The 14508-nt window shown below is 40.7% G+C and overlaps 1 protein-coding gene across 2 annotated transcripts in view; it reads right to left on the bottom strand.

The window, feature by feature from the left end:
• SYNPR (synaptoporin) overlaps nucleotides 1-14508 on the bottom strand; it is a gene marked incomplete at both ends in the record, with an annotated part of 340854 nt that overhangs the window by 45040 nt on the left and 281306 nt on the right. For both annotated transcript variants that reach the window (XM_081285129.1, XM_081285130.1), the window contains one exon: nucleotides 11947-12145. In XM_081285129.1, coding sequence (XP_081141255.1) covers nucleotides 11947-12145 — 199 coding nt within the window. The remainder of the gene's footprint in view (nucleotides 1-11946; nucleotides 12146-14508) is intronic.

The raw sequence follows: 14508 nt of genomic DNA, 5'->3' as shown, positions 1-14508 counted from the left end.
AATGTTTTCTCGAATATGAGGATGCTAATTCACAATAAAGTAGAAGGCACTAGGGAAGAAAAGCGTTACCTCAGATTAGATAGAGGGAAGTGATGGGAGGGGAGGGGAGGGGATGTGGGTGTAGGAAAGATAGTAGAATGAAACAGGCATTATTACTATATGTGTATATGTGACTGCATGGTTCTATAACATGTGCACTCAGAAAAATAAGAAATTATGTCCCATGTATGTATGATATATCAAAGTGCATAAATGCATTCTACTGTTATGTATAACTAATTACAACAAATTAAAAAATTAATTAAAAAAGGAAGAACTACATAAACTTTTGCTTGACTGAAAAACTAAAAACCAAAAGTGTCTGAGGGTCCTTTAAGGAAAACCCAATATAAAACAAATTATCAAAAAAACTTTGTGTAAAAATTAAGTAGGGAAATATTTTGCTCCTTTCTTTCCTAACTCTATAGCATTTAGAACATCTCACTGAGGCTACTTGGGGTAGCCCTTGGGGTAACCAGTGCTCTAAGTTGCTTGGAACTCTTCAGCTGGCTCTAATTCCATAACTGGAGATGGGGTCTGCAGCAGTATAAGAGTATCCCAAAGCCTTCGGGAGCATGCAGAGTTCTTTGATGGGTATCATCTAAAACTGGTGGAGGAATGCAGTTTGCCGTCATGTTCTTCTTGGACGTCAGGTAGATCACAGGGGAGCTTTTGGGAAAGAGGCTGCACAGCTGCAATTGGGGGATAAGATCTTGAGTGCGTGTGTGCTGGGGTAGCTCAGAGAGAGCAGAAGAGGTCAGAAGGCATTGCAGTAGCCAACAGCTAGCAGTGAGGTTCATGGATCAAACAAACAAATGTAGAGGCAGAGAGTTCTCCAGACGTGGAATTATTCAGAGCCAAAGAAGCAACTTTTTAAAAATTTGTTTTAATTAGTCATACATGACAGTAGAATGCATTTATGCACTTTGATATATCACACATAGATGGGATATAACTTCTCATTTTTCTGAGTGTACATGTTGCAAAATCTTATTGGTCATGCAGTCACATAGATACATACAGTAATAATGTCTGTTTCATTCTACTATCTTTCCTATCCCCACATCCCCTCCCCTCCCTTTACCTAAGATAAAGCTATTCTTCCCTACTGCCCCCTGCCTTATTGTGAATTAGCATCCACATATTAGAGAAAATATTTGGCCTTTGGTTTTTTGGGATTGACTTATTTTGCTTAGTATGATATTCTCCAATTCCAACCATTTACTGGCAAATGCCATAATTTCACTCTTCTTTAAAGCTGAGTACTATTCCATTGAGTATATATACCACATTTTCTTTATCCATTCATCTACTGAAGGACACCTAGGTTGGTTCCATAGTCTAGCTATTGTGAATTGAGCTACTATAAACATTGATGTGGCTGTGTCACTGTAGTATGCTGATTTTAAGTCCTTTGGGTATAAACCAAGGAGTGGGATAGCTGGGTCAAAGGGTGGTTCCATTCCAAGTTTTCTGAGGAATCTCCATACTGCTTTCCATAGTGGTTGTACCAATTTGCAGTCCCACAAGAAATGTGTGAGTGTACCCTTTTCACCACATCCTCACCAACATTTATTATTGTCTGTATTCTTGATGATTGCTGTTCTGACAGGAGTGAGATGAGATCTTTTGATTTGCATTTCTCTAATTGTTAGAGATGTTGAACACTTTTTCATATATTTGTTGATCAATTGTATTTCTTCTTCTGTGAAGTGTCTGTTCAGTTCCTTAGCCCATTTATTGATTGGATTATTATTATTATTATTATTATTATTATGGTGTTAAATTTTTTGAGTTCTTTATATATCCTGGATATTGGGAGAAAATCTTTACCACATGTTCCTCTGATTAAGAAGCAACTTTTCAGCTGAAGTCAGAGGTGATAAAAAGCTTTTGCCTCTGGGGCAAAGCTCTTCATTTTCCTTTGCCATCATTTTTATATCTCAATAATAGAATTTAAAAATATACCAAGCTCTAAAAGTTATCTTAAGGATTTGTAAGGAAAATGTTTTAGTCAGTCTTTTTCGCTGTTCTGACTAAAAGACCTGACCACAACAACTGTAGAGGAGGAAAAGTTTATCTGGGGGCTCAGGGTTTCAGAGGTCTCCGTCCATAGACAGCAGGCTCCATTCCTCAGGGCTCAAGGGGAGGCAGGACATCATGGAGGAAGAGTGTGGTGGAGGGAAGCAGCTCACATGGTGATCAGGAAGCAGAGAGAGACTGCCCTCTCCAGATACCCCAAAGGCTTGTCCCCAATGCCCACCTCCTCTAGCCACACTATTCTCTTTCAGTTACCACTCAGTTAATCCCATCAGGGGATTAATTCACTGATTGGGTTAAGGCCCTCATAACTCAATAATTTCTCCTCTAAACCTTCATTGTTTCACACATGAGGTTTTGGGGGACACCTCACCTCCAAACCATAACAGAAGACATTTGAAAAGTGCCTGGTGCAGTGCTAGGCATACAGTAGGTGCTCAATGGTTGGTGTTTATTGCTCCAAGTCAGGCTTTCTCAACCCCAGCAGTACTGACATTTGGAGCTGGATAATTCTTTGTTTTGGTTGTTCAGTGCACTGTGGGGTGTTCAGCAGCATTTCTGACCTCAACCCTGGTACTTACTTGCAATGTCCCCTCAGTAGTGATAATGAAAAATGTCTCTGGACATTGCCAAGTGTCCTACCACAGGAGTGTGTGCCTTAGTTCATCTGTGTGACTCTTCTAAGAAAACACTTCAGATTGGGTCATATAAATGATTACAAATTAAGATTACAAATTAATTTTCCCATAGTTCTGGAATCCAGGAAGTCTGTGATCAAAATGCCAATATGTTTTGTTGTCTCATGATGTCTGTTCTCTCCTTCCAAGATGGTACCATGTCCTGCATCAAGGGGAAGGGAGTATACCATTCCTTACATGGTAGAAGGCAGAAGGGAAAGCAAACCAAACACCGTATAAAGCCTGTTTTATAAAGGCCCGAATCCCATTGGTAAAGGAGGAACCTTCAGGGCCCAATCTTTCTCTCTCTTTCTTTCTCTCTCTCTCTCTTTTTTTTTAAGGTTTCATTGGCTTTTTTAAAAAATATCTTTATTTTTATGTGGTGCTGAGGATTGAAAGCAATGTCTCACGCATGTGAGGCGAGCGCTCTACCAGTGAGCCACAACCCCAGCCCAGGGCCCAATCTCTTAAAGGTTCACCTTCTGACATTGTCACGTTAGGGGTGGGCACAATTTTGTGGTTTAGATTTGTCCCTTTCAAAATGCTTGTGTTGCCAAAGTGATGGAAGAGGTGGGCCTTTAAGAGGTGATTATCCATGAGGATGATTCCTTTATCAGTGAGATTAAACCCCTTACAAAAGAGGCTTCACACAGTGTTTGGCCAGCCTCTCTAACATGAGGACATAGTGTTTTTCCCCTCCAGGGGATGTGGCCACAAGGTGCCATCTCTAAGCAGAGAGTGGTTCTTGCCAGACAGCAAACATGCTGGAACCTTCAGTCTTGGACTTACCAGCCTTCAGAACTGTGAGAAATAAATTTCTGCTTTCTACATTTCCTGTCTCAGGCCTTTTGTTATAGCAGCACCCTTGGACTAGGATGGGGTGGGGGTGTCAGAAGCAAAATTGCCACCATCCTTCTCCCTATGAGTTAAGCACCAGTGGTCTAATTGGGAGCGGGAACAATTCCCTCTGGTGCACTGGGCCAGAGAGTGGACACATTTCACATGTCATTCTGTTTTAAATGAAAATAGAAAACGTACAAGGAAAACACATTTGGGGTTTGGCCACCTTCCTGCTGGGTTCTGATTTTCTAATTGAATGGTGAGTCCCTGAAAGGAGAAAAAAAATCTGACAGAAATGGATGGAGCTGCAACTGACATTTTCCATGAGCCCTTTACAGGACAGGCTCCAACAGAGGAGGAGGAGAGCCGAGGGCCCTGGAAGATCCACACTGATCCTTCAAACGGTTCATTGCCTTTATTAAAACTGTTGGGCTGCAGCTCATCTTTGTATTTAACTAGCTAATTAGAGAAACATGGTACAAAATACAGTGGGAATTCATTTAAATTACTTTCATTTAAATTGTAATGAAGAGTTCACTAATCATGAAGAAACCTGAAAAAGAGTTGCAAATATAAACTTTGATAGAACACACAGATGATATGCTCAGAAAATGTGCCAGCCTCCAAATGCTTGGGCATTATCTTTTACTTTTTTTTTTTTTTGGTGGGGAGGGTGGTGCTAGGGATTGATCTCAGGGCCCTTGACCAGCCCCTTTTTTATATTTTATTTAGAGACAAGGTCTCACTGAGGTGCTCAGTGCCTTGCTTTTGCTGAGGCTGGCTTTGAACTCGTGATCTTCCTGCCTCAGCCTCCAGAGCTGCTGGGATTATAGGCATGCCCTATCCTGCCTGTCTGGAATTATCTTTTAAGTAAGTTCATGCCACGGAGTGTATTCACTTGTAAGCAGAGTTACACTATGGTTTAGATGTGAGGTGTCCCCCAAAAGCTCGTGTATGAGACAATGCCAGGAGGTTCAGAGGTGAAATGATTGGTTTATGAGAGGTGTGACCTAATCACTGGATTAATCCACAGATATGGATTCATTGGGTGGCAACTGTAGGCTGGTAGGTAGCATGTGGCTAGAGGAGGTGGGTCACTGGGGACATGCTTTGGGGGTTTATGTTTTGTCCCTGATGAGAAGAGCTCTCTCTGCTTCCTGGTACTATGTCCTGAGCTGCTTTTCCCCGCCATGTCCTTCCACCTCACCTTGGGCCCAGAGCTCTGGAGTTGGCCCACCAAGGACTGAACCTCTGAAGCCATGAGCCAAAATAAATGTTTCTTTCTTTATATGAGGTCTTTTGGTCACAGCAACAAAAAAATCTGATTAAAACATACACTTCCTCCTCCGACTTACCAAAGCCCATCTACATTCCTCTTGCAGACTATTTGCCAGGAATTTCCAATGATTTTCCTTACCACACCGCATGCTCTTAATTCATATACATATGGCGCACCCATTGAAGATACCTATGGCCTATTATAATGAAATGCACCTGGACATGAAGTGGAACTGATATGATCACTCACACTCTCTCTCTCTCTCTCTCACACACACACACACACATACACACAGAAAGAGAGAGAGAGAGAGAGAGAGAGAGAGAGAGAGAGAGAGAGAGAGAGAGAGGAGACTTCCTAATAACTTCTAAGTAGCTCAGGGAGTGCAAAATTTCATTTCCATCTGTGATCACACCCAAGTAAAGGTGTTGCTGATGGGAAATAGCCTTGGATTCTTGGAACATTCAGAGCTGACCTGCTTCCTCTTCTCCTACCTTAGTGATGGCCTCTACCCGTGCTTGACAACGAGGAGCCTGGTTTTCTACTGGGGAGGTTAAGAAAGAATCTACCTTCCAGACAGAGAACACAGTGAGTGGTATACACGGAACAGAAAAGTGACTTGCAGCCTTGCTCTAGCCGTGGTGATCTGGGAAGCAGTTCTGAGTCGAGCTCTAGCCTCAGGGACTGGGGGTAGGAGAAGATGCTTGGGGTGGAGGGACCAGAGGGAAGCAGGACGGTAAGGGCTGTGATCAATTAAAGGAAGATGCCGGCCATTTCCCTTTGTAGGACTAGGGCACTACCTAGTAATGGTCAGGAGAATTATTAAAATTAATGACAATAATAACATTACCATCAGATACATTGACGGATCACTGGCGGTGAGTCTTTCACTGGGCAAAGCCCTTTGAGGGCAAGAACTCTCTGTCCTTATAGCACTCATGTGATATGGACGTTATTGTTCTTGATGCAGTAGAAATAACAAGCTTCCAACTGTTAAGTAATAGGTCCTGACAGCACAACTAAATCAAGAACGCCATTGTTTTGCGGTTAACTTCTTCTGACATTGGCTAGGTTTCTCATCGCCCACGGACTCATTTTTGCAATGCCTGGTGCTCAATAAAAAGGAATCAATTTGAATCGGTAGAATGGGGCCAGTTCTCATCGCTCTGTTTGTCTCTCTGGATTGTCTTGAGGCTAAATGGGGAAATTTGAAAATATTTGGAAGGCAGTGGGCATAAAACAGATGTGAGCCGTGATACCCAGGTGAGTCTGCAATGGGTAAATGGTTCTAGTCCCATAAATGCCTTGTGGTCAACCTGGTCTCCTTGATGACAAAAAGAGATTTTGAGTAACCTGGTCTTTTCACTCCCACAGACTCTTAAGATGCATATTGTCCACTTCTCTGATTATTAGACTGTTTATTTTAAACCATACTTTCATACCACACGAATTCATGGATGGAATGGGGTTGAGTGGATGCTCAAAACTCAGAACATCCGGCCAGCTTTGTAAGGTCAGTTACTCTTTTAAACCTCCTTTACATTAACATGAGGAAAACCCACAGCCTCACTGTTTGACATGGGATCTGAAGGTGGCTCAGAATATCCTGTCACAGAAATCTAGGCCAGAGATGGGCTTTAAAACTATACGCTAAGGAACATGACAAAATGATATAACCAGACGTGGCATTTCAATTCCGCAATCATGAACCATTCAGGTGGCCACTTCTGCTTTCTGAGAGCTGACAGCCATTCATCTGTACCAGAAGGCACTTCACCGTGGTGATGTACAGTAGCGGGCTGATTCCTTTGCCCTGGTTTTTTTCTTGCTACTGTGTCATTTAGTATCATTAACAATTAATGTTGCTTGGAAAGACATTCCAATTCTCATTTTTACTTCAAGGTGGGTAATTCTGTATGAATTCCGTAGATAATTTTCTTTTTCTTTGGCAACGGATAAGCTTAGCCTCAGTTTGTTTGAAATTGCTGACAGCTGCATATAAACATTTAGGAACCAATCCTGGTCATCTCTGATTCATAATATACATTGATCTTGGCCATTTTTAAAGCCTGTTTTTCTCTCTTTGCATCTTCTATCTGCCATTCAAGCAGAACCTTCTTACTGTTCAAGCATCATAGACTCATGACAGTCTTTCTGTAACTCCAAATGGATTTTGATGGCAAATTAAAAGCCTTCTGTGACTGTCAAATGAGCAGAAGACCCCAGGTGACATGGGGTGCAAGTTATCTATTCCCAGAGTAAGAAAATGTCCCTGTGTACAAACCCATTCGCCTTACGTTCCTTCACCCCTCTAACTTCTGTAGCACACTATCCATAGGATTTGGGACCCTCTGACACCCAGGAGTTTTGGGCCCTGGATTTGGGTCCAAACACTGCCCTCTGCCTATTTAAGTGATGTGACCTATGAGAGCTGGCATTTTTTTCTAAGCTTCCTTTTCCTCATCTACAAATGCAGAAAATAATACAAACTCAGGTTTTATTAAATCAGCTCAACACATAGTAGAAGCCCAAGCATTAACAGCTGATATTCTAATATTAGTTATTATTATTATCACAGCTGTCATTAGTCTTATTTGTATGTGATGTATAGTTTCTTGTTTTAGCGGCTATAAATCAAAATGGGAATTGGTTAATTTTTGGAAGGATACCTAATTTCTTTCTTTTTCTTTAATTTTTAAATATGAATGGATCATAATATTCTCTTAAATTTATTTTATTTTTTGCCTTTAGATATACATAATAGTGGAGTATATTTGGACATATTATACACACATGGAGTATAGCTCATTTTAATAAGGATCCCCCTTTTGTGGCTGTACATGATGTGGAGTTTCACTGTGGTGTATTCACATATGAACATAAGAAAATTATGTCTGATTAATTCTCCTGTCTTTCCTATTCCCATCCCCCCTCCCTTCCCTTCATTCCCCTTTGTCTAATTCAATGAACTTCTATCATTCCCTCCCCCCTTATTATATGTTAGCATCAGCAGATCATACACATAGTTGGCCTTTGGATACCTAATTTCTTAAAACTGATTGAATTAGTTTATCTTAGTCTAATATGGCAACTTTGTTGTTTCAGACTAAAAATTGGACTTGGAGAATCCCAAATTACAGAATTTTTTTTTAAAGGGTGTGTGTACTGGGGATGGAACTCAGGGGCCCTTGACCGCTGAGCCAGTTCTCCAGCCTTATTTTGTATTTTTTTTTTTTTTAAAGAGAGAGTGAGAGAGGAGAGAGAGAATTTCTAATATTTATTTTTCAGTTCTCAGCGGACACAACATCTTTGTTGGTATGTGGTGCTGAGGATCGAACCCCGGTCGCACGCATGCCAGGCGAGCGCGCTACCGCTTGAGCCACATCCCCAGCCCCCTTATTTTGTATTTTATTTAGAGACAGGGTCTCGCTGAGTTGCTCAGTGGGTTCACTGATTTGTTCAGGCTGGCTTTGAACTCATGATCCTCCTGCCTCAGTCTCCCAAGCTGCTGGGATTGCAGGCATGCACCACCGTGCCCGGCCTAGAATATTTTAAAGAAGTATATGTGTTGTCAAAAAGGAACAACAACAAGAAAAATATGTGGTCATCAGAACAAAGCTGCTCAAGTTAGGAACAGTAGCCAACTTTCAGAATAAATGGTATTGGGTTAAAATACAAGTATTGTTAATATCTGAACAAAGGCTTCTTTTGTCTAAAGTTTTAAGCACGAGACACCCTTTAGGTATCCCCTCACACTGTGAATTTGCTGCTTGTCATGAAAGGTATAAATATGCATTGTTAGTTCCCCAATCACAGCCTGTCATGGTGGGATTGGGACTGACAGGGCACATCCCTACAGATGTACACGCAGCCTGCCTTGTGACTTGTTGGACTCAGGCTTAAATTAACTTTTATCTGCTAAGTAATGAGCACATCAATTTTTTAATATCGCAGAAGTTTCATCTTGGAGACTTTCCTTTTTTTATTACTAGAATCATCCTCACCTCGGTCCCTCCCTTCCAGGCATGTATTACACAACTCAGGATTTCATTAGATCCTGCTGGGTGGGAAAGACTATTTACACAGAGACAGAAGAGCATGCCTTTACAAGATGATTCCATAGAGGCCAAATGGGGTTTTACAGAATAAAAATAGATCTTTTCCCATTTATGGGCCAACTAGCTGGGCCAGCTTCCTCTTTCTAGAAGTCAGAGCATTTCCCTGGACTTGAGAATTCTCTGAGAATGTTTCCATGTCCCCAGGAAATGAGTGGATGCTGCTGGGGTCATGGTCTATGCATGGCTATCTCTTTTTTTCTATGTACCTACCTACCTACCTGCATCTTGGGAGAAATGAGACCACTTAGGTGACTCTGTTAAAGCATTTTTTCTTTTTTTTTAAGACCACTGGCTCCAATCTAGGATGAAAAAAAGGGACCCCTGCCCAAATGTTTAAGTTCTTCTTTGTTACTCCATATTCTCTAAGTTAACCAATTAAAGTGCTGCAAATCTGAACTTTTATCTAGTTCCTTCCAACTTAAGCAGAATTGTAAAAACACACCTTTCTCCCAGTTATCCTTCTATGATTATTTCAAGGTTCAGTTCTCCATAACGTGTAGGTCAGAGGTTTATAAAATTTATTTTACTTGCATGCTCCCTAAAAGAATTTCCAAAAACTGTGTGAGTATTTGGGTAAAGTCAGCACTTAATTTTGTTTTTCGTGAAAGTTTTAATAGTTGAGGATATTGTAATTTCTGGCATGGTCTCAGTATTGACATTTAAAAGTATAGCTGTTATCTCAATTTTTAAACAACACAATATTTACTTGATATTTTTGATCATCCATTAAAATTGATATATAAATTCTTCAACAGTTGGAAAATTTGCTTCTTTTGTTCTCTTTGAACTTATATTTCCGTATACCTCCCTCACAGAATTACAGATACAGCATTTTTGAAAGAAGTTTATATTTGTTTATTTATATTTTTATTATATTGTGTGTTTCTTAATTTTATATTTCTATGCAACAAAAATATGTATATGAATTTAAATTACTTTTTAATTACCTATGATCCTAAGGGCTTAAGTATTACACCCTTTTGATTGGTCGATCATTACAAGAATTATTAATGCAAAATTTTCCAAAACAACAAAAATGTATTATAAATTTTATAAGTAATCTTTAAATAATTATTGAAAGTTAAAAGTAAAAATTTCATTGAAAATTGATATTTCTTAGATGGATGGGCTGCTTTTTTTCTTCAATTTATAAATATTTGGGAGGGCAAATATCATCACTTTCTAGAATGGGACATGATTCAGCATAGATTTGATTGTCATTTTTTATGTTATAGCTGCATATGCTGAGAAAGTTTGCTTAAAAGAGTAGATGGGAATAGATGGACTTTTGTTATAGCAATATCATTAATTTCCTTATATTTAATTTATGTGCCCTGATTACATGGTTATCTATCATCAAAATTTATTTTAGTTTATTTTTAATTTTTAAGAATTATTTTAGCTTTCTCTTTATACATCAAAAATTATTTTTTTAATGCTGTATCAACTGATGAGGACTTTTAATTTTATTGAAAGCAAAACATAGGAAATCTCCTTAGGTCCAAAAAAACTATATTAGCCAGGCATAAGGCTCCTCACTTTTTCAACAGAGTACCAATATTTCAAATGATTCTTTTTTTTAGTGCCTCAAGTGTGTTGTATCATGTAAATCTATTGAGTGGTAAGTTTTGGGATGGTATGGAAGGATGCTTTTCTTTAAAATGGGAGTAGATGATCATTATAATTTGGATAGTTAATGTTCCTCAAAGGCCAATATGTTCCAAGTATGGTCTCCAGGGTGGTGCTGGGGGCGGGGTGAAACCTGGGGGAGGTGGGATCTTGGGGGATTCATTAGATCAAGGGATTGTTGGCCTCTGAACCCCTCCTCTGTTGCTCTCTTTTCCTTCCTGACCTTGACATGAGCAATTTTCTGTCACGTACTTTCACTATTTGGTGTCCCCACCTGGGGCTGGAATCTCTAAAACTGTGAGTCAAAATAAACCTTTTTCTCTTTATATGGTAATTACCTCAAGTGTTTTGTTACAGTTAGTTTTTGAAAGCTAAATGTGATAAAAAAAAAAGATAGCAATATATCTTCAGAGTCAGGGCATTCTCAGGAAGACAGATTTTATGCAAATATATATGTAAAGATTGGGAAATGTGATTTTTTTTTTTTTTTTGGCACCAGGGATTGAACTCAGTGGCACTTAACTGCTAAACCACATCTGCAGCCCTTTTTTATATTTTATTTAGAGACAGGGTCTTGCTGAGTTACTTAGGGCCTCCATAAATTGCTGAGGCTGGCTTTGCACTCTCAATCCTCCTGCCTCAGCCTCCCAAGCTGCTGAGATTACAGGCCTGGGCCACGGTACCCTGTGGGGAAATTCGAAATTTATTTCCTTAAAATTACCCATGACCATGTGCCCGTCAGAATTTCTGGATCCTTCTAGATTAGATGCATGCCCATGTTTGGATAGGCTGGTTTATATTGATTTCACCTGTAGGAGTCCTTGGCCCATTCTACAAAGCAAAGGAAAGTGGGGGTGGATAGAGTGATTGATGAGAGAGAGAGAGAGGGAACCAACTTCATCTTAAAGTAAGTCGCACTGTGCCCAGACTATCATGCACTGAGGAAATAACACATTTTGAATAGGCACAAATCATACTGTCTAAATAACTCGTGATCGAAAGGACCAAGTCCAGAATTCTGGAATCATAAGTGAATCCAAAGCAAGCGTCACGACTCCTTCCTCTCTCTCAGGAGATTTCCACCCACTTATTTCAGAAGGGTTTCCGGCTGGTCTTGGACATTATTTCCAAAGGCAGGGGGTGGGGGGCTCAGGAGAGGGACAGGCATCACACACTTGTCCCCGTCCAAGAGGTTTGGATGAAAAAAGAAAAATGATTTCCTTTCACATCCCTGCCCCCAGGGCTTAGGTCCCTGGGACACTTTGCAGCCTTTGTCAAAGAAGCGCGAGAGGACAAAGTTCTGTGAAAAGAGAAAACCACTCACGATCAACGGGCCCCGGTTGTTTTCTCGGTACTTGTTCTGGAAGAAAATGTAAACCACGGTGGCGGCCAGAGAGTAGAGGAAGGCGAAGACGGCGACCGTGACGAAGAACTCCGCCGAGGACGAGGAGTCGCCGATCAGAGCCAGCTTCTGGCGCTCCTTGCCCTCGCAGGTGGGCACCTCGAAGGTCACCTGGTGCAACCTACATGGCCGGACAGAGGAAGAGGCTCTTTAAGGGCTCCCAGGTCTGGTGTCCTTGACCTTGGCTATGTCCCCCGGCTCCTTCCTCTTCTGCTTTGAACTGTCACCTTGTTGCAACCTCCATGACCCCCCGCCCCACCTTTTGGGGTTTCTCAGTTATGCCAAGCGTGGTCCTGAGTGTCTGGTCATGGACAGCTCTCTTTCCCTAAATTACTCTGCCCCTGATCTTTCCCAGGGCTGTCTCCTTGGTATTCAGGCATCATCAGCTTGAACACCCTCCTGGGAGAGGATTTGGCTGAGCATTAATCAAAAGCAGTTCCTTTGGCTGGTTGAGGGAGCGCATGCCTGTCATCCCAGCCACTCGGGAGGCTGGGGCAGGAGGATTGCAGATTTGAGGTCAGCCTCAATCATTTGGTGAGGCCCTAAGCAATGTAGTGAGACTTCATGTCAAAATAAAACATAAAAAGAGCTGGGGGGACCGGGGTGGTGGCTCAGTGGTAGGACGCTTGCCTTGCAAATGTGGGGCACTGGGTTCAATCCTCAGCACCACATAAATAAATAAAATAATAAAATAGAGGTATTGTGTCCATCTACAACTAAAAAAATTTTTTTAAAAAGAGCTGGGGATGTGGCTCAGTGGTTAAGTGCCCCTGGATTCAATCCCCAGGACCAAATAATAATGATGATGATGATGATGATGATGATAATAATAATAATAATAATAATAATAAAAGTAGCTCTTTTGCTTTAGACATCTTCCACCACTTCACACTGTTTAATCTTATTTGCAGCAGTCATCACCAGGCAATGACTGGTCATGAATGCGTCTCTTATCACCACGATAGTGGGGCATCTTGGTTTTCTTCTCGGTATCCCCCAAATCCAGCCTCTGTTGGGCACTCAGTATTTGGAGAAGTAAATAAGCATTCTTTTTTTTTTAATTTTAGTTATCGATGGACCTTTGTTTTATTTGTTTATACATGGTGCTGAGGATGGAACCCAGTGCCTCACACATGCTAGGCAAGTGCTCTGCCACTGAGCTACAGCCCAGCCCCCAATGTGAATGAGCATTCTCCAGTCTGTCTATCAGGATGACTGATAGTCTGATGGTCCTAATTTGATTGGGCCTTTAAAACTTCTACTTTTAAAAGAAAGTTATATCAGGACAGCACTCTGCCTTAATAGATTGCTTGGTAGAGAAAAATAAGATGCTGGGGTGATGCTTTCTGCTTAGCCAAGGTCACCCAAGGAAGGTGACATCCAATAGTTCATGGTGTGAACTAGAACAAAGTGGTCAACTGGAACTCAGTCTAGAAACCAGTTCTCCAGAAAGGACCAGAAGGGAGGCACCTGGACAAAAAAACATGAAGGAGGCTTATTTATATCAATAAAGCATCACTTGGAAAATTATGCACCTGAAAATTCACAACTTATCCTTAGAATTTTTTTTTTTTACTAAGCAAATTTTGATCTCTTTCAAACAGATTGTTGTACACATTTTCTTCCAATTTAGATAGCAATGGTCATGATTAAGTAATAATGATAATGACAACTAACATATTGGAACATTTCTTATGCAGCAAACACTTGGGCTTTGAATACATGATTGAATTTAATGCCCAGGATGAACCTGATAATGTAGTAACTTAACAGCACTTTCCCTTTGCAGATGAGGAAACCGAGACGTACAAGAGTCAGGTAATCCTTCCTAAGGTGCATAGCTCATGATTATTGAGCCAGGGATTTAAATCTGCTTCTGAGTTCAGAGTCCGACCTTTAAACGTCTATGTTAATCTGTTTATATTAAGTAATGAAGACATTAACTAGCAGGAATTTTTTTTTTCAAAGTGAAACCTGTGGACTAATGGCCTTAGAAACTCTAGGCATTCTAGCATACATTCAAGGGCCCCGTTCCAGACTTACTGAAACCTCTAGGAGAGAGCCTAGTTGGCAGCTAGAGCAGACAAAAATCCAGTTCACTTAATTTTTTTTCTTTTTCTCTTTCTTTTCTTTCTTTTTTTTTTCTTTTTGGTACCAGGGCTTGAAACTACAGGTGCTTAACCTCTGAGCTACATCCTCAGTGCTTTTTATTTATTTATTTATTTTGAGACAAGGTCTCACGAAGTTGGTTGGGTCGTTGACTAGCCTCAAACTTGTGATCCTCCTGCCTCAGCCTCCTGAGTCACTGAAATTATACGCATGGACCACTATGTCTGGCTTGTCCTTCCTTCCTTCCTTCCTTCCTTCCTTCCTTCCTTCCTTCCTTCTGGAGATGGAACCTAGGGGTATTTTACCACTGAGCTACATCCCCAGCCCTCTTCATTTTTTAATTTAATTTAAATTTTTATTCATTCATTCATTTAT

This window comes from Spermophilus citellus (assembly GCF_964194105.1).
Source record: "Spermophilus citellus genome assembly, chromosome: 3".
Lineage (NCBI taxonomy): Eukaryota > Metazoa > Chordata > Mammalia > Rodentia > Sciuridae > Spermophilus > Spermophilus citellus.
This window is presented reverse-complemented; position numbering and strand designations above follow the sequence as displayed.